Raw genomic sequence first — 24,619 nt, 5'->3', positions numbered from 1 at the left:
TTTAGGCCATTGTACACTACACTGCGAGTAATAGTGCTTTCTTCAATAAGGTAGATGACATTAAAATTAATTGTGCCCACCTAGACCCATATGGTCTTGTCTGGGGATATTTAAAGTGGAGAGTCAGACACGCGGTTAGTGGTGCTGATATAACCTAAGGCCAGTGAAATAACTTTTTTTAGTAAGTTAATGTAATGGTGACAAATTCTATAAAAAGTTTTCCAATCTAATCTCACTCTTTTCCTTACTCCAACACTAATGATGATGTTACAACTTTTGTTTTAAACTGAGTTGAGTTACACTTGAATATTCTGTGGTCTGTTGTTTCTTTGATGAATTACACACATTTTAGTGAGTTTCTATATACGAAAACACCTCACAATTAAAAGTTGGTTGTCACACATAACAGGAGGCCCAGGCTTACACAGCACAGTCCATGGAGAAGCCTCTTCAGGCTGGACCTGACAGCTCTTCTTATCCCCATGTGACAGTGTGCTGCTGTATTGACTCCCCTCTAACGCGTAATTCCATTAATCAGTCCAATTTCCCCATGGGCAGTGGTTTATTTCCGTCATCAAATGCCTGATGAAATCTTTAGACGCTGCGTATTAGGGAACAATCCCTACAAATAGCTGATAGTGTTAACCAGTCACAAGCTGCGCCGAGGCATCGCTCAGCTCTAATTTGAAAGGGACTGAGGTGATAATGCGATGTGTCATCCTTTTGTGGGCGTGCATTAATGGAGCCAGCCAAGATGGCAATTGATGGCAAATCAACTTCTTCCAGCAGGAAGAGAGCAGAGGAAGGAGGGGCCATGGAGCAGGAGAGACACAACATTGACTGGCAAACTGCAGAGCCACAGCGGCCTTTTATCCATTACTCCTCCTGATGGGCAGGCTTTAATGCATCTCCGCCCGAGATGGCATGTGCATTTGAGTCGCCCTCTGTCCTGTGTCTCCGGCTGAGCTCCTGCTAATAAGAGCGCTTAAGGGTTTGACGTGCACTACACTGACTGAATTCATACATCCTTGTCTTCTTCATTTGCTTCTCTTAGAGGAGAACTCTCAGAAGTCTGCATTATGCTTTATGTTCTGATCATACACATTTGAAATCTCAAAAACGAAATGTCACTCAAGGAACAGTGAAATGTGTTGAGGTCAGAACTGCACATAAACAGCTGTTACTATTGTTACGAAATGAGTCCAATGTGCTTCAAACTACCTTTTGATCAAACATAATTTTGGAAAAAGTGTGTAATTATGTGTAGCTTTTTAGCAGGATAATATACAGAAATCATGACTCTTTTGGATAAGTTATCACAATAATGTGTTTAGCCATGACATTTGACAGGTGATAAAATACATATGAATAACATTTCAGTTTATAAAACAAAATGCATGTTTTTTTTAAAATACATAAAATATATTTACATACATTACAAAAAATATACCATACATTGAAGTTGAAACAAAATATTTCAAATTATTGTCGATTAGAAAATGCTCAGCTTTCATCTAGAAAACTCTTTTATTTTTTAAACAATTGCTGGTAGTACGCTGAACATGGACTACAATAAACTGACTACTTCAGACTTCTGACTTATGTATATTGTTGGCTCTATAAGATGATGGAGAAACAGTGAGTGTGTTTCTCACTCCCCAGAGCTCCACATGAGGCTGTTTCCCAAAAACCCTCAGTGTTGAATCTGGAGCAGCCGCTACCTGCTGATTAGACCCTCAGTCCACTGTTAACAATGAAGATCATTATTTAAATAGGACCTTAAAAGGTTTTTGATAGAGAGAAGTGCATAAGGAAAAACAAAATATGTATGTGCAGCTGTGTTTATAAAAATGCAAACACTAGACAACAACAACAACAACCATTTTTAGAATGATATTACTATGACAATGTAGCAGAATGGCTGTACTCTCTGTTCTAATCAGCTGCTTGGATAGGGTGAGGAGCTCAGTCACCCAGGCGCAGCTCAGAGTAGAGCCGCTGCTCCTCCACACAGAGGAGTCAGCTGAGGTGTCCCGGGTGCCTCCACGGGTGCCTCCACCACCTGTGGAGGTGTTCCAGGCCTGTCTTTCGAAGAGGAAGTCCTGCTTGAGAAGGACCTGGGAACCAAAGGAGAAGTTTGTGCATTTACATGTGTGTGTGCGACTTCAGAGAGCACAAGTTAAAAGGTCTATAAAACACTGACACCAGATGAAAAGCAAATTGTTAGTTCATATTCCAAGATTTAATTCCTAATGTGAAGTTGTGTTTTATACCGACATGATTGTGACATATACGGTAACCATTAATCAAGCATCATTGAGTGAAGTGTATACGTTGTGCGTTTATGTAGATATGGTTCAAACAGTATATATTTCACTGTTGCCGGGCAATGTGTTTTACATAAAGGCTTGTCATCAAGAACAAATGAAGTCTGTTCTCATCTGTGATTAGAATGTGACAGGTCCAATCACACCAAACTGGAATGAGAATTTCTACATTAATACATACACGGCTTCTTATCAACAAAGACACGCACTTCATCCAGCCACCCAATGTACACCAGCACCTTATTTCCCTACAAGAGGTGTCCTTATAATAACCAATTGTTTCTCTATCACAACAAGCCCAGGGAATGAAGGAATCTATGAGCAACGCTCTGCGCCTTTCATCAAGAAGCACCACTATTCTATAGGCTTTTGAAAATAAACAATACAAGTAATATGCACAGGTCTTGCCCTTAATTTGTCCATACATTCTTTTGCATTTACACAAAAGAAAGTGCTGGGGGAGGTGGGAGATCGTCCTTGGAAGAATGGCAACAGCTGTTCATTTGGTGGCGCCGGCACCTTTTGTTGACCCCATTTCCGTCTGCGCGCTGGCTGAGACAGTGGAGAAATTAGTTGTATTATCTGCTCGGGTCTAGCTGTGATTCTGCCCACATTCTGTCCATTACAGTGGCCCCTCTGTCTGATTAGCTCCCGACACACTTGCTAACATGCCAAATCACTGCTTCGCCACCGCACCAAGAGCTTTTCTATGTCAGCCTGTCCCTCCCAGGTGGACGGAAAATGACAAAACATGAAAAAAAACAAGGCATGGATTACAAATGTGGCTGCTTAAATGCACAGCGACAAATGAAGGCAGTTCCAGGTATTTTCAGAGGAACAAAATAAGGCTTAATTTGTCACAACATCTGAAAGCAAAAAAACATTTTAACATATTGTTCTATACAGAATGTGAAATCGCAGGGTTTATTTTTCCAAGATGGTAGTGTGCTCTAACAACAAATGATCATATAATTACAATTTTGAAACATCTGTTCTTTTAAGACACAACAGCCAAGAAAAATTAAGGCAGTAGTTTTGAACTTTTTGTTATTGCTGCATGCAACAAGTGGCTTTGTTAGGCATGCAAAATAAATATTTGTTGCTAAAGGTTTTTTTAGAAATTCAAAGATAACTCGAAATGATGTGTTTAAATGTTATGTTTTCAGCAAATAACATGTTCAGAAGAACATCAACCAGCTTTCTTCTCTGGAACTGTCCGTGGTGCTGATCCTGGATGCATTCAACATGCATTCCTTATTTCTACATGATCTAACATGAGTATTCCACTTCACTCTGCGCTTAGCTTACAGTGCCGATCAATATGCTCTATGGGATCTTTGAGTTAGCACTGTACAATTGATCTGAATTAGAGTTGGTGGCAGATGTTAATAGGGGTGTTTCTCGTGTAGTTTGTATCACACTGAGAGCTCACTTTTTACTTCAAAGTTAATACAACTCCATCAGTCAATCAATGAATATGTTTGTAAAGGCTTTTCAATTCATGATCATGGATATCCCAGCATTGCTCCGTGTTTTTATCGATATTAAGATTCACTCAAGTCAGGGGATTCGGTTCTAAAATGTTTTAATTGCTATTAAGTTAGAACCATCATCTCAACTTTACAGTGCATATTACACACCTTTCATTATTTGTTTTTATTTTCAATTCCGATTTTAGTAAGTTTCCCCCCCGTTTATTATTTCACTTCCTGTTTGGTCATGGGCAGAAGCTGACATAAGGTAATGCCATAAATGTTACCAAACAGTCAAGGGTCAAAACTAATTCACACAGTAAGTATAATACGACAAATAAAAATACATGACACCAACCTCATTTTTTTTTTAAATGTTTGAACTATCAGGAAAAATGTGTTTGTAAATTCTCCTACAGTTTGAATAGAATGTTGTAGCCGCGTGACGACCATAGACATACATGGCCATTGCAGCACCAACACTTGGGTAGTCAGTAATGACAGGGACTGGCTCCAAAATTCTAAAGACTTCCCTGACTAAATTGATTGCAAGTGATCAATAGAATTTGGTTCAAATGCTGTGTCTCGGTGATGACATTATATTTTAAGAACTCCGTGCACTCAAGTGCATACAAATTATTGGGGCAGTTGCAATATATTATACGTGTACTTATTTATTGCATAGTGTCCTTTTGATCCATCTTACATTTAGTATGTGATTTATCTGAGGACCACTGTGTGGCGGCTTTTTTAAATTCCGTTGTGCAGCTTGTGTAATGACAATAAAAGGTTGCACTCCCCCACAAACTGTCCCCACTTTGTTCTACCATTTGTTGAAAGAGTACTGAATATGTTTTATAGTTAGTTTGGCAGTTTTACAACACATTGTGTGCTCTGCTGAGAAGGTGATCGGCTGCAGACTTCCATCTCTGCAGGACCTGTACGAGGCCACGGTCCATTCGGACCAGAACCTTCCGTCACAAGAACAGTTTCTTTCCCTCTGCTGTTGGACTCAGGAACCCTAACACCTGTTGCTTGAAAATCATGTCCATTTGCACTGCAAGTTTTTGCACTCTATCTGACTAAACTGTAAATTGCGGGGATATATTCAGTCAAAGTATTGGTATACGTTTATTTTATCTTATTTAGCCAACCATTTTTTTATTCATGCCTTATTATTACAAAATATAAATATTTACATTTTGCTATTATATTGTTGTTTCATGTTGCACCTTATCACTGAAGAAAGTTCCTAGTTTGTGAATCTTGTTCTTATTCACTGACAATGGCATTAAACTCAGTTCTGATTCTGATTCAGATACTAAAGTAAAAATACAGTTACATGACTAACAAGTACACAACTACAAGTACACATTTAAAAAATCTACTTAAAAAAGAACAATTACCCCCAAAAAATAACCCCTTCTTAATAACAGTAACGTGAGTATTTGTAATTAGTTACTCTTCAGCCGTGTCCAGCACCAGTATTCTTGCTGCAGAATGATCATTAAGAGTGCTGTGAAGAAAATCCTTGCAGATAGTCCAAATCTCGTGTAGAACTGCGCCTTTCACTTTGCCATACCCCCCATCCTTTTTTATTGACTTTATGCACACGAGACATTTTAACAGAAATACCCTTTTTTAATATTCAGCGGCGACACAACAGCAGCCTAAGTCCCATCGATCTGGGCTGAATTAAAAGTACCTGATGCAGGACGTCTGTAATCCACAGGCTCTTTTAGGAGTCACCTGGTCGGACAAATGGGCCCTTTTAGAGGAATATAATGTGTTCTTAAATTATTTTATTGATGGGAGGGGCAGGGCCACTCCAGGTACCCATACAAACTGACTTAACATGCTGTGAAAGGGTCAATTTGGCCTCCATTTTCCATTTCTTCGTTATCTGCATTTAGATTCACGCTGAGGGGCACGGCGTGAGGTGGGACAGCCTTTGAGGAGTGACGGTGAATTTCGGCATTTGTTCCCATTTAAGAGGTTTCTGCAGCGCTCTGGAAATTTGCTAACAGTTAGTGTGTGCTTTGTTCTGCTGGGGCTATATTATGATTCTTCAACTCCGTATTTCACAATTTTGACATCAATTATACATTTGTAAACACACATTTTCATCACTGATTATTTAGCTTTTCTGCAGCCTATGTAATACATAAATAAATATCTACTTTTATAATAATACTTTCTATTTCATTTCTTCTTTTTTTTCTTAAAATTGAACTTGCCTTAATGTCTGTCATTTGTTTTGCATTTCTGACACAGATTACACATTATTATCCAAAAAAGCTCTGTTGACAATTAAAGAAAAAAACCTTTTATTATTTTCATTTGAGGCGTTTAAACATAAACCTCGTTTCAGCTTAAAGCAAGGCTAAAAGGCAGTTTAACACATGACACAAAGCTTTTCTCCTCACATTTGTCTAATGAATCCACTCGAAGGAGAACGCTCACTCTAGGCACCCGCCAGATTGACATTTTGTCTTTCATAAGCCACTGATTCCACCTGGTAAAGTAACTGATTAGCGCTGAATAGGGCAGAAAAGGTGTGGAACACTTTTCAAATCAGGCCTAGCTCTGGAAAAAGCCGGGGCTGCTAATTGCGCTGCTGTTTGTCTGACCTCTGCTTAAGTGCATGAAAGCCTTCTGCCAAATAACGGATGAAGCTGCACTTTTCAGGAAGATTTTAAAGGTCCGCGTGGGCACTCTGCCTAATAAAGCCATTTGTAAATGATTCCTCTATTTGAATCCATTAGGAGAGACATTTTGTCATAGGATTCTGAGTCAATAAGCGTGTAATTAGGATGTCCCGAGAAGGCAGCGGCTGCTGGAGGGGATAATTAATGAGATTGCCTTATGAACTGCTTAATTACTGACTGTTGGCCTCTTCAATTGTCCCCACAAGTGTTGTATTTGTTCCCCAGTTGCAATTATGCCCTGATTGACACAGGTGGAAAACATGTAAAGAGACATCCAATGGTATTAAGAGGCTATTTACATTTCAAACAGTTATGGCAGTAAAACATGTTATTACAATGGCATTGAATATTTTGGATCCTTGAGCACATTGAAATGTTTTATATCTTAAAGTTAAATAAGGAGTGCTAGACAAAGTGTGATGCTTTTACGTAACACATGAGCAAATGTTGTGCTCATTGTGGCGCAGTGGTTAAGTGTGTTGCACATGTGTGGATTCAGCATTGTGGGTTTTGATTCCTGGCCTTGACCATTTGCCAAATTATTCAACCATCCTGTCAAACAAAAATCTAAATATATATGTTTTGAAGGTAATACTGTGGTCTCAGTTTCTGTGACAAAAGCATCTCCTGACACAGAGGGTGTTGGTTGTTTGTTGTCCCTTACAGCTGTGAGCATTAGGCCCTTCTAACCTAATACCCCCTCTCTGTTACTACTTGAAGTCCATATTATTTAGTCAAAATGACCTCTTAAGAAAAAGAGCCTATAATTGAGTAATATGTGACACAGTGGATCCTTTTACAAAACATAGCAATTCCAGGCTTTACCAAAATGCTGTCATTATGTGCTATTACAGACACAATGACAACCTGCGTGACCTAATACTATTTTCTGTGTGACGTCTTTCTTTCGCCTATTAAAGTAAAAGAGTTTCTGAACAATGAAGTTTACATTCTGTACGTTTTTCATTCCCTTCCAAAGCAGTCAACAAACATTAACTTGACATTAAAATGTGATTTCACTTCCGTTTCAGTTTGTTATTCTCAAACAGTTTAATGGTGGGACCAAATGTCAATCTTTTCCATGCCCTTTATGAGGAAATTTACATTAACAACAGTTTTTGCGACCATTTTATAGAATGAGAAACAACAAAAGAAGATAATGTGCGCCTTTATACGGGCCACTTTTGACAATACAATGACTTAATTATAAACAAACGATTATATCCATGTCAATCGCAAATGAGACCTTGTAGATCTTGTAACTGTGCCTGGTTGTGGGGTTAAAGGGGGTTAATGTGTGAGAGTCGGAGGGACGGACCACTCCCAGCTTTGCACATGCTCATGAGTGTGTCAATGTGTGTGTGTGTGTGTGTGTGTGTCCATGTGCGTGTGTGTGCGCTGCGGGGGGCTTAAGCTTGTCCATAGCCACACACTCTATTCTATGTGTTCAAAAGGGAAAGGGGGGTGCCTGGCCTCCCCTCTCTACACCCCTCTGTCCCACACAACCAGGCTGTGTGTCCACTGACCCATTATGACCCATCCGCTCTGTTTGTAACAAAAGTGTGAGCGGGGAGGCGTGAGATCACACACGTCTCAATGAACGGGCTGAGTGCTCTTGTTCATGTATACCCATCGGGCCAGAGCCGGAGCTGGAGTGGCCACAGTCCTGACACTCGGACCATCAGATTAACTCATTGTTTTGACAGCGCACTCGCTCCAGCTATGTAATTAGTTCAATACCTGTTGTGTTTCCCACTCAAAGCTGCGTTGATTAGATGATTGATTATCTATGTGCAGACTCTGCTGCTGCTCAGCCTGGACACTTGTGCAGATCACACCCAGGCAGTTAGAGCTGTAATGGAGGAGCAATGGCAACAGCAATTGTCTCGTATAGATTATTGATGAGGAATTAGATTCAAGGACTTACTCTTGTTTAAGAGTCTTTTGATACTGCACCATTTGTCAAGGTTTTTTCTGCATTTTTATTTGCATGAGTGACAAAAGATATAAACAGTGTTGGGAACAATACTTTGAGAATGTTTATACTAAAAGGGCTGCATTAAAATGTATTTTGTACCATATTTCATTATCTAGTCACTCCAGAGTCCTGTATTCTGACCATTACTTTTACATTGAGTTACATTATATTAATAAAAGAAGATTTAAAAAAGAAAGAACAAAACATTGGATTATTTTTTATGTTTTTTGCACGGTTTGTTATGCATTTATTTATCACTGATTAAAAAACCAACATCACAAGAGCAGTTTTTCTCACTAATTCAGTGAAGTTTGAAACCAAAATTTCATGATCAAATACCACAGTGTATTTGTTTTATTTTAAGTAACTAAATTCTGAATACCACCAAATGAAAGTGTAACTGTCCTGGTAAACATTTACTCAAAATCAGTATTCATAATATGTATTTTCAGTACGTGTATTTAGTTACTTCACACTGAATACACTGTAAACATGTTACCATAAAGTAATTAAAAACAGATTCAGAATTATTGTTTTGCAAATAAGACTACAGTGTGTGATGTTGAAAATGTTTGTATTATTTTGGATGGAATCTCCATAGACTGTATTTGTCCCTATGGGGATTATAAACAGAGAAGAGGGACGCCTTTCTCTGTTCCCATTCAAGCCAGCACCATATTACACACACCTCAGATAACTTCCTGGATTTAAACCTAATTTGATGCTAAGTAGATTCTAGACACAAATCAGTCAGAATACATTTTATAAGAATGAATACCAGGATTTCCCCACCAGCTTTGTACAATTAAACTGTCTTGGGAAACGCAAATGAAAATCACACTTTTTCTTAGAATCATATCTTGTGCCCGTGAGGTCTGAACAAGGGTTTAGTCATTCACAGCTTATTCCTGAACCGTGCTGTGAGGGGCAGGAAATGCAGACCTCCAGGGGGGGTGTTCTGCTTCAATGGGCCGCTTTGCTCCTCCAGGCCCAGTATCCCTGTGGATTAAATAGCTTACACTGGTCTGGTATCCTTTGCCAACAGGGGCACCATTTCAACATATCTTCCCATCGCCTTTGCAGATGAGGCAGCACTATACCCCTTTCTTGCTCACTTGGAAGAACTCAATTAGCAACATGCTCTTCCCAACTGGGGGTTTGGCGCCCTGCTTGTTTCCCCTGCCCCGAAGATCAAGCCGAAGTAAGTGCAGGACAGTGAGGGCAAGGGGGAGGGGCCAGAGCCAGCATCTGCCCCATACAGATTTGCTTAATTGGGTTTGACTCCTACAATTACAAGCTAATAATGGGCCTTTCAACTCAACCACGTTGAAGTGAAAGGCAGTTGCTGGGCACACCGGCGCGCTGTCAGATGGTGTGTAGCCAGGAGAGAGGGACACAGGGAAGGGAGGGGTACAGAGGATATGGGGGGATTGCCAATGGACTTTGGTTAAGCAGTGGTTATTGAGTCTTTGATAGGACTCCGGGAGGCCAGGGCAGCAACAATGACAGAATTAATGGGCAAGGCACGATGAGAATGTCAGCTCTGCAGGGGGCTGCAGTGGCCTTTGAGCTGGCTCCTGACGCCTGTGTGATTGTTGCTCTCCACTACACTGCAACGCTGAAAAAGCCTTGACCTGTTTGTTGGTGGATCTGCTCTTATAAGGTTTAGCTTCCGGCCATTGTGGTTTAAAGTAGCAATAAGCGAATGAGTGAGTAAAGAGAAGAGGTCATGATCAAGTGCGCAGAATTGTCCTCATATGCATGTAGCGGCGAGGCTGTTCCAGAGGTACATGGACAAACACCAAAGGGCAATCAGTGAATCGTAAATCAAAGACGTTCATTACAATGAGCAGTCTTTTAGAGAGGTATGCACTGTACACTTGTCTTATAGACCCATAGCTTCATTGTGAATGTCATTCCATTTTTTTATCTTAAAATTTAAAGTCACAGCCATGATGTTTGTTTGCTGGTTACCATGTGACCTCTCCAGATCACCCAAACTGTGTCATATCTCAGCAAATGTTTTTTATCCGTTAAATGTGGAAGCAACCAAGCACTCTTAATAATGAACAATGCTGTGCGTATTGGGGAGGGTAAATGTAAAGATGAGGCCTGCTGCTTGTAGCTTAGTATAATCGGTGTTTCTTTCATGCAAGTGTTTCTATGTTAAATTCTTTTTTTTTTTTCTGCATTTGTTTTATATGTAGAGCTCCTTGTTAAATATTTGAATTGTATATAGATCTAACCAGAATGTGGGTTTAAAATCACAAGCTCATGTCCAGGTTTCTACTGAAAGTTATCAACATTATTTACAGTTGTATGAACGTTTTAGGCATTTAAAATGAGAAGTCATTCATCAACTCAAATCATTGTAGTGCAAAGTGTGCCGTGTAGGATGTGTGTGGTCTATTGAGTTCATAATACTAAACCTCACAGTGTGGTACATGTCAAACTACAAATGTTCAGCGGCAGGTTTTCTTTGATTTATTTGTTCTGACTTGGAATATTGTTACAAATCAATCAAGTCCAGCATAGAAATCTGCTGAGGACTTGCAAGCTCACAGAAAGTTTGCTCTGTGTCCGAGCTTTATGGACTTTAAAGAAGGCTGCTGTCAGTCATGATTAGATATAACGACAGGCCCATTTTGACACTTCAGAATCAAGTCTCGGCAAATAGCGGTGGAAAGAGGAGCCATATGCTACAAGATGGCTTTTCCCTGACATAATTTGAGGCTGCAAATTACAAAACAGAGGCCCAAATAATGTTTAAAGTCAAGTTTGGTGAGGGAGAAAATGGAAAAATTTAGGCCTGTGTGCCACTCTAATGGATATCCTTGTGGCTGCGAAAAAATGGGCCTCAATAATGTGTCCTTAATGTGTGTTTCAGGGAACGTATCAGGAGAGATGTCCCCTGCCATTTCTGCAAGCAATCACTTAATGGGATGGGCAAATCTCAACAAAATGGATGTACTGACCTATTTGTGGTTCTGACAGATGGAATGAGTCTGTGCTCTTAGAGACAGAAAATAGACAAAAAGGCGAGAAGGCGAGGAAAAGAGCAAGCTCCAAACAACAGCAGATCAAAACAAGCCTTTCAGTTCTGAGCGAGCTGCAGCGAGCTGCTGGTTCTGTTTGTGAGCGCTAAGTGCAGACGCTGACAGGAATTTCAATTATTTCATTAGGGAGGGAAAATGAAAAGACATAAGTGTTGTGATTTCAGCAGTCTTTCATAGATCAATCTAATGTGTGCTCACATTGGAAATCAACCAAGATGGAAGAGGGGCAAGTGAAGGAGCGTCTTCCTAAATCACGCAATTAAAATGGCAAATTAGTTTCTTGATATATTCATTTAAGTGGTTAAGTGGAAAGGTTTCTCTCCCCATCCTCGCAGCTGTCTCCTGGGTGGGTGTAGAGAGGCAGCGCCTCCACATGCTCTTATGATTAGGAGCCGTTCATTTGCCCAGAAATGCTGAAAGCACTTGCAGCACAAATTAGCCATTTGAAGGCTTGAAAATTCAATTCTGAGGAGTTGATTTAAGCATTTAGGCAAAGCGTGGCTGGAACGTAAAGATTTAGAAGCATTTTGCCCGCTGATGTCAATAACTTTCAGAGGCCATTATAGGTTTTCTGTGTCCTTGTGTCTTGTGCACTGCGCAGCAGGGAAACACTGGCTCATTCTCCTCACCTTTGCACTGTCTACTTACTCTGTATACAGGCCTTTGTATGGGGCTCATCAATGTATTTTACAAGAGATCATCTGTGCTCTTATATAAACTAGGTGACAGAATGATGCAGGCTGTGTGCTCCAGTGTGGGGGCTTGTTTCTGCTCCTATTTATGCTTTATGAAATATTCAAAGAAGTTCATCATGATTCATTTGTACCAGATGTCATTACGTGTATTTTTTCTTTCAAACCCATTCATGATGTTTGTTTAAAACACATTGTACTCTTTTCAACGTACTGGCACACCTACTCATTGCAAACATGTGGCTATGGGCATTTCTGAACAGTAATTACTTACTGTGCCAAACTGTTCTGTAAGGGACACCATCAGCTCCTTACCCAGCTCTGAACATGGACTTTTCAAAACAAAATTGATATGTGAAAAGCCAGATGGATCCTAGAGAAGGTAGATTTGCACTTCTGTCACATAGGCATATTGTCCACTTTGATGGTGCATGGGAAGATATCAAATGCCCTCCTGGCTGCCACACTCCAGATGGAAGAAAATAGGCTGTGGTCTATAAAAATGAAGTTACGTGTAAGTACAGCACTCAAATCTGGGGGAGAAAAAATGCTTTTCCTGGGGCATTTTGTTGTTGTCAATTGGTCTGAGCAACTTGCTGTAATGCAGGTAATGGAGCTACTCTTCTCCTTTCATCTTGGCCGTGGGTGTGCATGTGTGTGCGTGTTTGTGTGTGAGTGTGTATGTGTGTGTGTGTCAACAGCAGAAGGAGAGCCGACTGGAAGTGGCAAAGAGGCAAAACAGCGGGGGACAAAGCCGGGTGATGGTCCCAGTGAGGGGCGCAGCGAGTGGGGCTGATGGGCTGTGTGGACATGCACTGGTCCATTTACCTGCCACTTCTGACTCCAGGTGACCCACATGCACGTGGAGGGGACATGTCAGAAAGAGGACTGATGCCCACCAATGGAGCAGCTAATGTCTTATAAAGGAATTCAGTACTATTCTTTGCATTTCCCTGACTGCCTCGACACAACCTTGTAAAAAGAAAAAGCATGGCATGCTCCATCAGTTAGTCGATTATCGGAATCAAACATTATTCCAGAAACAATGACAGGTGCTGGATGAAGCTAATGCTTATCAGGCCTCATAGTCAAAGTACCAATATACTGATCCATTCATTATTTATAAAAAGCAATAGGTTAATAAAAAAGGAAACAATAACAAGTGCAAAGTACAATGTAGCCACAAACTAAGGCTCTTTTCTCAAACATTCTCTTCTCCTGTACTATACTCTTCCACTCTATCAGTCCGTAAGTTCAAATGTATAACTCTCTACAGACACATACATTCTGAGGGTCCTTCTCCCTTGCCATTAACGTTTCAATCGTCATCCAAAATGTCCACATAAACCTAACAAGATGATTTCATTCAAGTACATATGCTGCTGATGATACTGCTATGAATTGACAAACGTAACTTTTAAACTACAACTCAATTAGTTATTAATTAATCTATATATAAATGGTAATATGCCCCCTTAGAGATGAGTGAGGAGCTTGGTCACATGGGAGGAGCTCGGAGTAGAGCTGCTGCGGTACCTGGACTCCTCCCTGGGGAGGTGTTCTGGACTGGGAGCGGGCCTATGTCTCTCTGTGTCCTGGGAATATCTAGGCCTCCCTGCTCAGGCTGATGCCTCTGCGACCTGGCCCTGCATAAGCACAAGACGTTGACTGATGGATGTTCTATCTTGCATTTAATGAAATGTAGGTATTTTTATGCTCAAAAAATATCTTGGAAAAACATAAGGATGTGGATCCTCAACCAGAAATGTTAAATAATCTTAATTAATAAATTTTATTTTGATGAATGAATGAGCATGTTAAGTAAATGCACAACGTTTAGAATTACATAATGTGTATGTGTACTTCATGGAATACTGGAATGGACGGATTAAAAATACACCATACTACATGTATGTATCCACAGATCAGTGATATCATCCCACTTCTCTCTTAGTGCCAGAGGATGTTGCTGCCTAATATTTCCAAACACATAACACATCCACATTCAAATGCGAAATCATCTTTCCCATTGGTCCCAATTCTGATGAAGACTCAGCCATGCTTGACTTTAGGCTGTATCTTCATTGACAGGGCTAGTCTCGCTGTTTTGGAAGTTGTATGAAGAATAAAGAAAAGTAGAAACTATGGACACTAAAACATTATGTAAATTGGGAATAAGAATAGGGAATTTAGAGATTTTACTTTTTGTAAATTAAAAAACATATATACATATAAGTCAACCTATAGAAAAGATTGTGAGAGTTATGTTAGCATAGATTTTTGAACAATGAGACAAAGGTGATCCGGGAAGCTGCGTACCCTACTTTCCACTAAAGCCTGTTCAGCCCTCTACTTTCAATCAAAACCATGCAGTCATCACTCTCACTTCAGCTTGCCAAGCTCGGCTCATTTCTGTTTTTTCAGCAGATTCCCAAATGACAAAAGTGCTGTGCTGTGATTGGCCAGTAACGGGATGGGCCTTTTGTCCCATGACTGTTTGTTGTAGCACCTCTTTCGTCTTATTCACTCCAACCGCGCTAGTGCTATTAGCCCTCTGGGAAACTGCCTGTCTTGGCATATTCGGATCTACTTGTATTTTGTAACCAGTTTTCATAAATCATCTCCACAGAGGGGTTAAGTGAGGTAAGATTATTTTGTGTATTACATGTTGCTGTTTGTTGTTTTGATCAGCTACTGCTATGACTCGCTTGTGAAATTGAAACTTTGGATTTCTTCTCTCAACTTTTAGTGTCAAGTTGCCGCTGTCACTACAAGAACCACAGAGAAAATAGTAGTACAGATGAGAAATTACATTGTATATGACATTGTGAAACAAAACCTGCAGACAAAACCTCCAGAGAAAGTGCTGACTTGATAAATGCAATAATTGAAGTATAACTCAAAACTAATCCAGTGGGAGCTGAAGGATTTTGAATTGACTGCACAGGAAATAGAATTGTCCTCATCTCTTCGGCTTTCTTTAGATGTTTTAATTTAAACTTGAATTTTTGAAGATCTTCTGCAAACAACAAATCTTTCCGCTTTATATTGTATGAGATATAATGTTTTGTATGCGGGCAGATCAAAAGTGTTTTGCTGTAGGAGAGGATGCTTGGGCCAAAATATCATCCCAAGATAGTACTTCACCAAATATACAAAGCTCTCAGAGAGGCGTCCTGTTCAGGGTTCAGACATATCTATCTATCATCTGAAAAATAACATATGAGACAACTCTCCATGAGGAAGATGTGATGGCTGCAGGATATTGCATCCAGGTGGAACAATGAGCAATAGATGTATCAAGTATCAAAGACAACAAGGGGCGCGACTGATCTCTCCGGAACAAAGTGGAGTGTGCGCACACCTCTGACCTCACGGTTCAATCCACCACCAATAATATGTTCATTACGCCGCAATTACTGACACTTAGATGCTCTCTGACGGAGTGCACTGGGGAGATGAGAGGCGGCTGGGCTCGTGCTAACTGACCTGTGCTGTGTCCAGGTGCAGGATGTACAGCTTCATGGGCGGAGGGCTGTTCTGCGCTGGTGTGGGGAACATCCTTCTCATCGTTTCCACGGCAACCGATTACTGGATGCAGTACCGGCAGTCCAGCAACTACATGCACCAGGGGCTTTGGCGCTACTGCACACCGGGCAAATGTTTCCCGCACAGCGACAGCATTGGTCAGTAAAAGCAACTGAAGGAGGGACAGTGTGGCTGTGGGTTTCACTACATGCGTGTAAAAAGAGTTCAAATCTAACAACTGCATGAATTAAAAATGTCACATATTCAAAAAACATGTTTGAGGTAGAGTAATTTGGGAGATCTAGCATATACAGATAAAAGTTAAAATTTGAATATATTATTAATTGAATGTAATTGTTTAATTTGTATGGAAAGTCCCGTGTCTCAAGAAGCTAACCTGTAAAGGATTGACAAAAAATATAATTAAAAGATGCAACTACTTTTATTACTAATACTAATAATAATCATCATTTTGTTGTATGACGTGTGCGATGTTCAAGCTCCATGTTGCATAAGAATCTAGGGGGAATGTAAAAGCATCCTGCAACTCATTTGCACTTACACAATTAGTACGATCTCCTAATAGGCTGTTTTTCATTCCAAAAGATACCCCAGTATATTTGTGGGCCTCTTGTTTTCACATGTCAGGACAGTCACCTGCGTGGCCTTTAACCCTGCCCCCCTTAACCCACCGCTGTGACCCCTGTTGACCCCTGTCGTTCTCCACAGCCCACTTAGACGCCACACGCGCCCTTATGATTCTTTCTCTGCTGGCCTGCTTCATCGGCATCATCATCGGCATCATGGCCTTCATCCATTACTCCTCCTTCGACCGCTTCGATAAGACCTTCGCTGCAGGCATTTTGTTTTTCATCTCATGTAAGTTGTCTTGCCTGAAGGTTGCCATTCTCTGCTTTTTGAACTCACATTTTTATCAACAGTGGATGGTTATAGACACCAAAGACTAAGGCTGAAGTCATTTGGACTCTTCCATTATCTCCGCAATTTTACAACAAAGACAACATGGCCTTTTAACAATCAAAGGGATTTCACTTGTCATTGTGGCTCTTTCTCGCCAAGCTTTTGTTTTGAAAGAGTGGCAGAACATTTTATATCATAGCCTTGTTTGTCACTGACAGCACACAATTTTAGATTATGGCACTTTGGTGGATAGATGTAGTGCAAATAATAAACGCAATCACATTTATGAAAGATATTGTAAATCAGACTGTGTGCTTTTGTTTCGCAGGCTTTTTCGTGTTTCTGGCTATGGCTGTGTACACTGGTGTGACTATTAACTACTATGGGAAGCGCTATGGAAACTGGAGGTTCTCCTGGTCCTATATCATCGGCTGGGTGTCCATGGTCCTCACCTTCTTTTCAGGTACAACATGTAGCCCAAACTAACACCGAACACAGAATAACCTGAAACAGAATAACATGAAATAAAAAGATGTACCTGTGTATGTACCTGTATTCCTTTTACTTTGCATAAAATAATCATGAAAAATAAGCTATGGTTCTGTTTTACTAGTAACACACTGGAAAATATAATATACCAATCGTAAATAAAATATTAAGTGAATAAGTGCTTGAATTAAGTGGTATTTATCTTGATCTAAGTTTATTTTGATTGTCTTTCAATTAGATTTGCCAATGGAACATTTAAAAAATAAACGACAAAAGGCAAATAAAAACATTTCGGGCTTAAAACTAATGCCATGGATACAATGAATGGATAGTTTTAGCAGCAGGAAAGAAGAAGAAGGCCATTATGAAAACAAGGATGACTCAAACTGTACCAACAATCAAGGAAAAGACCCACATTACAACCAACATTCAGTCATTTGGAACAGAATTACATTTGGGCTTCATTTGAAAATGAACAAATTGAAAAGGCAAAATGGGGCGACTATGCTGGACTATGTACTGGTAATATGTTTGAATACTCTCTCTCCCTCTGTCATGTTTCTGTTCCGTGTTCCTTTCATGTTTCAAAAATATATTCAAATTAAGATAAATATTACTTAATCCAGGCACTTACATTAAGATTATCATCATTTCTTTCTGTACAGCAGAATAAGTTGAAAGAATATCAATAGCAGTATATTTTAAACACTATCAAATATAAAGAACAAAAGAAGAGATTTGTGTGAATTACAAGGTGGATTTATTTTACCAATCCACAGGTAAAAATATCTGTCCCTGACAGTCTTTCTCTAACGGTTAAACACGTCCTTTTAAAGACCAGAGAGAGGGAGTGCCTTGTCTGTCACTGAGACTAGTTTAAATCTGTTGAAAACAGAGAAAAAATACACAGGGTTGACTGGATTAGCATCATCCATACAGTACATGGTCATTGTAGTAATTAAAGCTGTAGTTACATGACATTTCCACAACAACCTACTTTGTAATACTAGAAAGGTCTGACGTTTTCAGAAACAGGAAGAGCATGTAAAATGTATCCCTAATTATCACAAACGTTAACCGCATCGCTAACATCTGTGTAGATGGAGGAAGGCAGACCATTTAAACCATTAAATGCCATCATATCTATAGGGTAATAGCTTTGTATGCTGTGAATGTCAGTCTGTGGACAATACCATGGTTTACCTTAGTAATACAAAACTGTCAAAGCTTCCCTCGGGTTAACCCTTTGCCTCAGCCGTCTAATCAATGACATGACATTATGAGTGAGTGATGCTTTTAGTACGTGTCCATCTCTGGATCCTCATCCCGCTGTGAGTACCTGCCTATCCACGGGGGCCCTACTGTACTCAATATCAAACGGCTTTAGTGGGAAATCACTGCTAGACCCCCCGTTTGACTGGCTTTACACACGAAAAGTAATACAATTATGTTTATTCTGTGCTTCTCTTAAACAGCATGCGGCCTATACAGCGGCATTTAGTGTTTTATCCTGTCCGCTATCAAGGAGAGACTTGTCTGTTAGCAGGACAACTCCAAAGTACAGCAGCAATTTGGTGAAATGTGTGGAATGAGGAGGAAATGGCCAAAGGTTGAAGCTATTTGACTTTGCAGATTCACAAAATTGCCTGGTGTTTGCCCATGTTTTTGTCTATTGGGCAGTGTGATTAGATTACAGGCACTTCTGGGGCCTTGGAAAAATAACCATTCTGAGTGTCCCCTTTGCAGTTATTGTAGAATGTTGTTTGACATTGTTGGTGGATGTATAGTACATATTGAACAGTATAAAAGGACCAAAGAAAAACAGTGATGCACCACTTTCTACTGAATTTGGACATGTTTTATTTTGCAAATTGGCTGGTTTTTAGAACCAAAAAGAAAACAACAGAAACATAGTAGCTTCATGACAGTGTTTCTAATCTAAATCACAGTTCAATTTAAGAATTCTGCTTAAAAATTATATTATTTCATGAACATTTAAACTTTAATATAAAAATACAGTTCTTTATTTGTGATATGATGATGAGCTTCCAACAGTGGTTTACGTTGGAAACATTCAATCTTAATGTTTTAACAAAAGATGATGAAAATTGTGATTATACTATAGACCTAGTTATATATATATAACATGTTTGTTCTCTGGAGGATGTTCCTGAAACGTCTGTTAAGCTCTAAACAAATGTTTTTGTATGTGATTGATCCACAGGAATATTCTATATGTGTGCCTATCGGATGCATGAATGTCCCAGGAGCGGAAACTCTCATTAGACAAGTTAGAGCATCATCCACAAACAAGTCATGGATTCAGCTGTTCACATCCAGGCCCATTTCTATCTCCTGGAGCCAGAGTCCTGCTCTGAACCAGAGTGATCCGAGCTTAAATGTAAGCAATAAAAAGAATGAAAAACTTTGACTTGTTATTTTTTCAACTGAAATGAACTTTATCATATTTTCGTGACTATATATCTTAAACTCTATCTATTGGTCAATAGGCTGTCACTTACGATTATGGCAGTAGTCAACAGTCAGTGATTCTTTTTTATTTTTTTATTACGGCAGTCGACTATAGTCATATGATTATTCCCATTGTACATTGAGACTTTTTAATTATAGGCTTACATTATAAACCAAATTGGAATATGGTGACTGAAGGCTTCAAGAGGGAGACTATTTATGAATAAAGTATATTACTGATGAAAATTTATATCTATCGCCCTTTTACAAAACCTTCCCTAAGTGGGCTGTGCATAGTGCAAATAAAAAAATATGTTTTGTTTTTGTTGCAAGCAATGCTTTCAGGTTGATACGTTTGTGAACTGAATAAATACCAATTCTTTATTCAAGACAACATAAGGTTTTAGATAAATACATTTTTTTTTGATAACCAAGCCCAATTGCTGGGTTTCAAATGACATCACAACCTTCCAGGGGCCAATGATGTTTAATACAAATGGGGAGCAGCTAAAATGGGTAACATGCTGTTGTCTAGTCACTAATAGAAACCATCTTGTAAAGCATTTGTGAATTTACCCTTTAGATATTTCATGGCACAATATTATCAATAGAGAAATCTGCAAACAACCTATAGGCTTGTTCAACAAACACTTTCAGCAGTTAATCTAATCAAACCAGTTACCATGAAATTAAACGGGAAAACAATGAGCACTTACAGCAATCGTGTTTTAACGAATTAATAAACTGTCTCGGAGCTGGTGCCACTGGCCAGAACCAAATGCGGCGATTTAACGCTATGACGCACAGCTTCCCCCGGTGCATTTGAGTTAATGAAATGGCTCCATAAAGCTGCTTAACGTCGCCACAAGAACGAACCCTTAAGACGATTTCATCACCATTTGTTTCATTTACTTTCTGATTTGTCCTCTTAAAGCGCCTTGTTATCCCGGCGCGCTCTGTAAAGGGATTGACCAGGTGCAGCGGGCGCACCTCCATCTGCCAAGTCCTAAAAAGCCCCCTTTCTGTTCCAGCGCACCTCCAAACGCCAAGGTAACAGCTCTCTAATCTGGATCGATCACTCAATGCCTGCCGTAATCTACCATCAAATAAGAATTAGTGCCAAAGTGGTTCCCAGAATGTATTATGTTTAAAAAAACGGAAAAAACGTGTATATACAGTATACATATATATTTTGCATGACGCATATATGACTATTAATCAGAGCTAATTTGTTCTGGAATAAAAAAAAACTGCATGTCCTGGCCCAAGGATTGCAACTTCGGCTCTAACATCTCCCTTAATTGCCTAATAGCATTGCAGCGTGAATTCTGCCTGCATTAAGACACTTTAGCATTAAGCGCTTGATTGGAAATGTGATGACAACACCATATCAACAAATTACAGCGCAGCGCTTTCTTTCGCAAATGGCCACAGGAGCGCCACTTGTACTCTCCCAGATTTGAATACCCACAATTACAGCCAATTTGGGTGGAATTACATGACAGACCTGCAGCGGCCTGATTCTCCTGTGGCGCGTACTACAAGGCGGTGAAATCTGCAGCGCCGGGAAACAGAGCTCGAGTTATCCAAGTGATTTGCACGAGCAATTAAAAAGTCATTTCAATTTTCAAGGCGTCAGGCAATCTAAAGTTTTGAGTCAAACCGTGGTAAATATATTGGGGGATTTGATCTGCTTTAAGTATCGTGGATGTTTTTGAACTTATATCCGCTCGTATGGTTTTGTCAGTACTTTACGCGTGTGAGTTTGGGAGTGAGGAAACAGACACTCGAGCTTTAAATGTAGAAATAGAACAATAGCGGTGTAATAACACGTGACCCTCTAAAATATTCAGAATGTTCAAAATTGGGATGGAAGTAAGTGGAAGCAAAATTAAGTTGTAACACATTTTCCATGATTGATCGAGTTTTTAGAACAAAAAATAAGCCACAATTTTAAATTTTCTGGTAAGAACTGTAAGTTAGTTTGTTTTCTATTGAAATAATAGAACATAAATGCCTTTTGTTTTCTAGCCTTAATTGCATTCAAGTTAATGTACTTTACATGTGCAAATAAAATGAATGACCCCATAAAATGAGACACTATTATGGGGTTTACGTTTCTTTAAGTATTTGTCAACCCCCAAAAACCTGGGAAGTATTTGTCGTCTTCTACTACATGAACATGGATAATGTATATACAATTGTATTTGGCTATAAACTGGGCTCTGCATCATGAGTGGTTTTCATTTGCCAAAACCATCTGGATTTTTCATTTTTTTTAATATTTTATAGTTTCTCCATTTAAATCACAGTATGTTCCACTTCACTTTTGCATTCCGCAAATGTAGAATGTTTTTTGTTTATAAACCTGTAAAGATCTACAGGTTGCTACATATTATTATATCTACATATTATTGTCTATATTGCCAACTTTTAAAAACTGTGTATCAGAGCCTACAGATTGTGCATTTAAATGGGGCAACAACAAAAAAAAATATATATATATATATATATTTATTTATTTATTTATTTATTTATTTATTTATTTTCTAAAAAGTACATGATAAACAAAAACAAACAAAGGAACCGCATGGATGTATATTTTTTAATGATAATTCTAGCCTAAAACCAAAGACGCATTGGTTTTCACAATGACGAAGCCTCATCAAAACTCTAAATTTCAGGATGGGATCTTCAATAGAAATAAAGCAACATTCCCGTCCATCGCCGTTTATTTGCAACATGTTTTATTCCCCATTCGCCCCTCTCAGCCAATAGGAGAACGGAAACAGCCTTTCACAACTCCTTCGTGCCCTGTGCGCTCTCTAATTGGCTGAATCCTAAATCAATTTTCCCAATCCTCTTGTCCACCCGAATAAATACTTGTTGGTAACGCACCCTCCCACTTCTGTAGTGTCATCCACTGATCAAACACGGCACAAGGGTTAAACTCAGACAGGACTACACGCGCTCATGCAAGTATAGGCTGAACAGAAACACGTTTTTAAAAATGAGCCTAAACTACGCTTCGGTGGTGCCTACGCAGAGGTCCACGTCGTTTTTTATAGAGGACATTTTATTGCACAAACCAAAGCCGCTGCGAGAGGTGATCCCTTCTCCGTTTTGTAGCTCGCTGGCTTCCCGCATGCCCATCCTGGAGTACGGGTACCCGCTCATGCCAACGCCGATCCTGGCACCGCATCCGCACCATCCTCTGCACAAGCCCGAGCACCATCAGTACTTCTTCACTTCTGGTGAGTGACGTGGGGCGAAATGGAGTTAAACAACGTGATGCAAAAAAAATGTATGGCACAATGTTTATGTTGTTGGCATTTTTTGTTAGAATGGTGGGGCATTTTGGTGCTAAAACATGTCAAGATTGTGTTTATTTAATTTTTTTCATGGGCATTTAGATATATTTTCCGTGTCTTGAAATAAAAATTAAAACACCTAGACATTTTTACATTGTTTTTTATTTATTTATACTATTTTCTTTCGTTCATTTTTGTTCGTATTGCGCATTCATTTTGTGGCTTTATATCTCAGGGATGCAGATGCCGGCCTTGTTCCAGCATCACGCAGAGCTGCCCGGGAAGCATTGCAGGCGCAGGAAGGCCCGGACCGTCTTCTCCGACTCCCAGTTGTCCGGCCTGGAGAAGAGGTTCGAGATCCAGCGGTATCTGTCCACACCGGAGCGAGTGGAGCTGGCCACGGCGCTCAGCCTGTCAGAGACGCAGGTGAGCGCACTGCAGAGCGGAATACTCATGTTTAAAAAGCATGGTGGAGTAAAGTCAGAGTTAAATTGACTCAGGTCAGTATTATTATAATGTGGGGAAATGTGTTGACCTAAACATCCCAAAATGTGCGTAAAACGTGCACAAAAAGGGACAATTTTAGACATTGTTTTGGCATGTTTTCACTCCCTGTAAATCCATACGAATGTGACTTTATCTAATTGGATGTTTGATAACTAAGCCTAGTTATTTTGAGTTTTAAAGTATATTTCGTTTTTAAGTATAGAAATGTAGGCTAAAAACAGTAATCCAAACACTTTTTTCTTTTTCTTCTAAATTCTTCATTCATTTTCTACCGCCCGTTATGGGTCGTGGGTGACTGAAGCTTATCCCAGTGACTTTGGGCCTTAGGTGGGGGACACCCTGGACAGGGGCCAGCACATTAACACAGAGACGCACAGACAACCATTCACTCTGACATTCTTTCACTAGAGACAATTTACAATTGCCAATTTACCTGACAGACGCTTTTTTTGTTTAAATTTGTGGTCAAACGCGCGAGCTTTGTTCTTAGTGTGGGCCTGCGCTTATTGCATGTTATTGCCTCTGTTACAAGGTGAAGACGTGGTTCCAGAACCGGCGCATGAAGCACAAGAAACAGCTGAGAAAGGCCCAGGACGAGCGGAAAGGACCCGGGGACGTGGATAGATCTGCAGAAAACTCAAGCGAGGGCGAACTGAACGACAAGAGCAGCGAAGAGCTCAAACACACGCTAGAGCCGGACTCGTACCTGCTGGACGAGCACGAGGAGGAGGACGACGACGTGGACATTGAGGATGACATTTGCTCTCCGGAACATCTACTATAGTAGGCTGTTGTTCCTCCTCCACCTGTAACAGACTTACGCACGGTACATGGGACTTTAAACATTCCTCTGTAAATATTGGAAAATCACAAACACTGCCTATATTTATTAAAATGTTGTAAACAATAATTCAAATTGCTCTTGAAATAGCCTAAGCATTTTTTAAACATATTTTAGATCACTAAATTGTATTATTATGATTATGTTATCATTATTATTATTATTATTATTATATTATTATTATTATTATTATTATTATTATTATTATTATTGTTGTTATCATTATTGTTAATAACATATTATTATTATTACATTTGTATACAAATCACGACTGTTGGCTTTGTAATATAAATGCATGTGCCCCATTATTTGCACTT

At 39.6% G+C, this 24,619-nt stretch overlaps 2 protein-coding genes across 2 annotated transcripts; both read left to right on the top strand.

Annotated features, from left to right (window-relative positions):
* The first annotated feature begins 14,722 nt into the window (after positions 1–14,722).
* On the top strand, positions 14,723–19,598 carry lim2.1 (lens intrinsic membrane protein 2.1). Its single transcript, XM_072446880.1, has 5 exons — positions 14,723–14,876; positions 15,738–15,919; positions 16,491–16,640; positions 17,011–17,145; positions 19,396–19,598. The coding sequence occupies exons 2-5, from the start codon at positions 15,745–15,747 to the stop codon at positions 19,455–19,457; spliced, it is 522 nt and encodes a 173-aa protein (XP_072302981.1). The 5' UTR covers positions 14,723–14,876; positions 15,738–15,744; the 3' UTR covers positions 19,458–19,598.
* A 2,959-nt stretch (positions 19,599–22,557) lies between these two features.
* On the top strand, positions 22,558–24,399 carry bsx (brain-specific homeobox). The gene is made up of 3 exons (XM_072446879.1): positions 22,558–22,897; positions 23,190–23,380; positions 23,994–24,399. Exons 1-3 carry the CDS (start codon positions 22,654–22,656, stop codon positions 24,243–24,245), a joined length of 687 nt encoding a protein of 228 aa, XP_072302980.1. The 5' UTR covers positions 22,558–22,653; the 3' UTR covers positions 24,246–24,399.
* The last annotated feature ends 220 nt before the right edge of the window (positions 24,400–24,619 follow it).

Source organism: Eucyclogobius newberryi, unplaced genomic scaffold, assembly GCF_026437365.1.
Source record: "Eucyclogobius newberryi isolate DKJ021-1_F unplaced genomic scaffold, fEucNew1.0.hap1 SCAF_15, whole genome shotgun sequence".
Classification (NCBI taxonomy): domain Eukaryota; kingdom Metazoa; phylum Chordata; class Actinopteri; order Gobiiformes; family Gobiidae; genus Eucyclogobius; species Eucyclogobius newberryi.
Note: the sequence above shows the minus strand (reverse complement) of the source record. Positions and strands in the feature narration are given on the sequence as shown.

Excerpts from the sequence above, each read along its gene's own strand:
- lim2.1 (XM_072446880.1), top strand. The coding sequence starts at position 15,745 with ATGTACAGCTTCATGGGCGGAGGGCTGTTCTGCGCTGGTGTGGGGAAC. Across the intron at positions 16,641-17,010 it reads CATTTTGTTTTTCATCTCAT|GCTTTTTCGTGTTTCTGGCT; the intron begins GTAAGTTGTCTT and ends TTTGTTTCGCAG. Across the intron at positions 17,146-19,395 it reads GGTCCTCACCTTCTTTTCAG|GAATATTCTATATGTGTGCC; the intron begins GTACAACATGTA and ends ATTGATCCACAG.
- bsx (XM_072446879.1), top strand. The coding sequence starts at position 22,654 with ATGAGCCTAAACTACGCTTCGGTGGTGCCTACGCAGAGGTCCACGTCG. Across the intron at positions 22,898-23,189 it reads TCAGTACTTCTTCACTTCTG|GGATGCAGATGCCGGCCTTG; the intron begins GTGAGTGACGTG and ends TTTATATCTCAG. Across the intron at positions 23,381-23,993 it reads TCAGCCTGTCAGAGACGCAG|GTGAAGACGTGGTTCCAGAA; the intron begins GTGAGCGCACTG and ends CTCTGTTACAAG.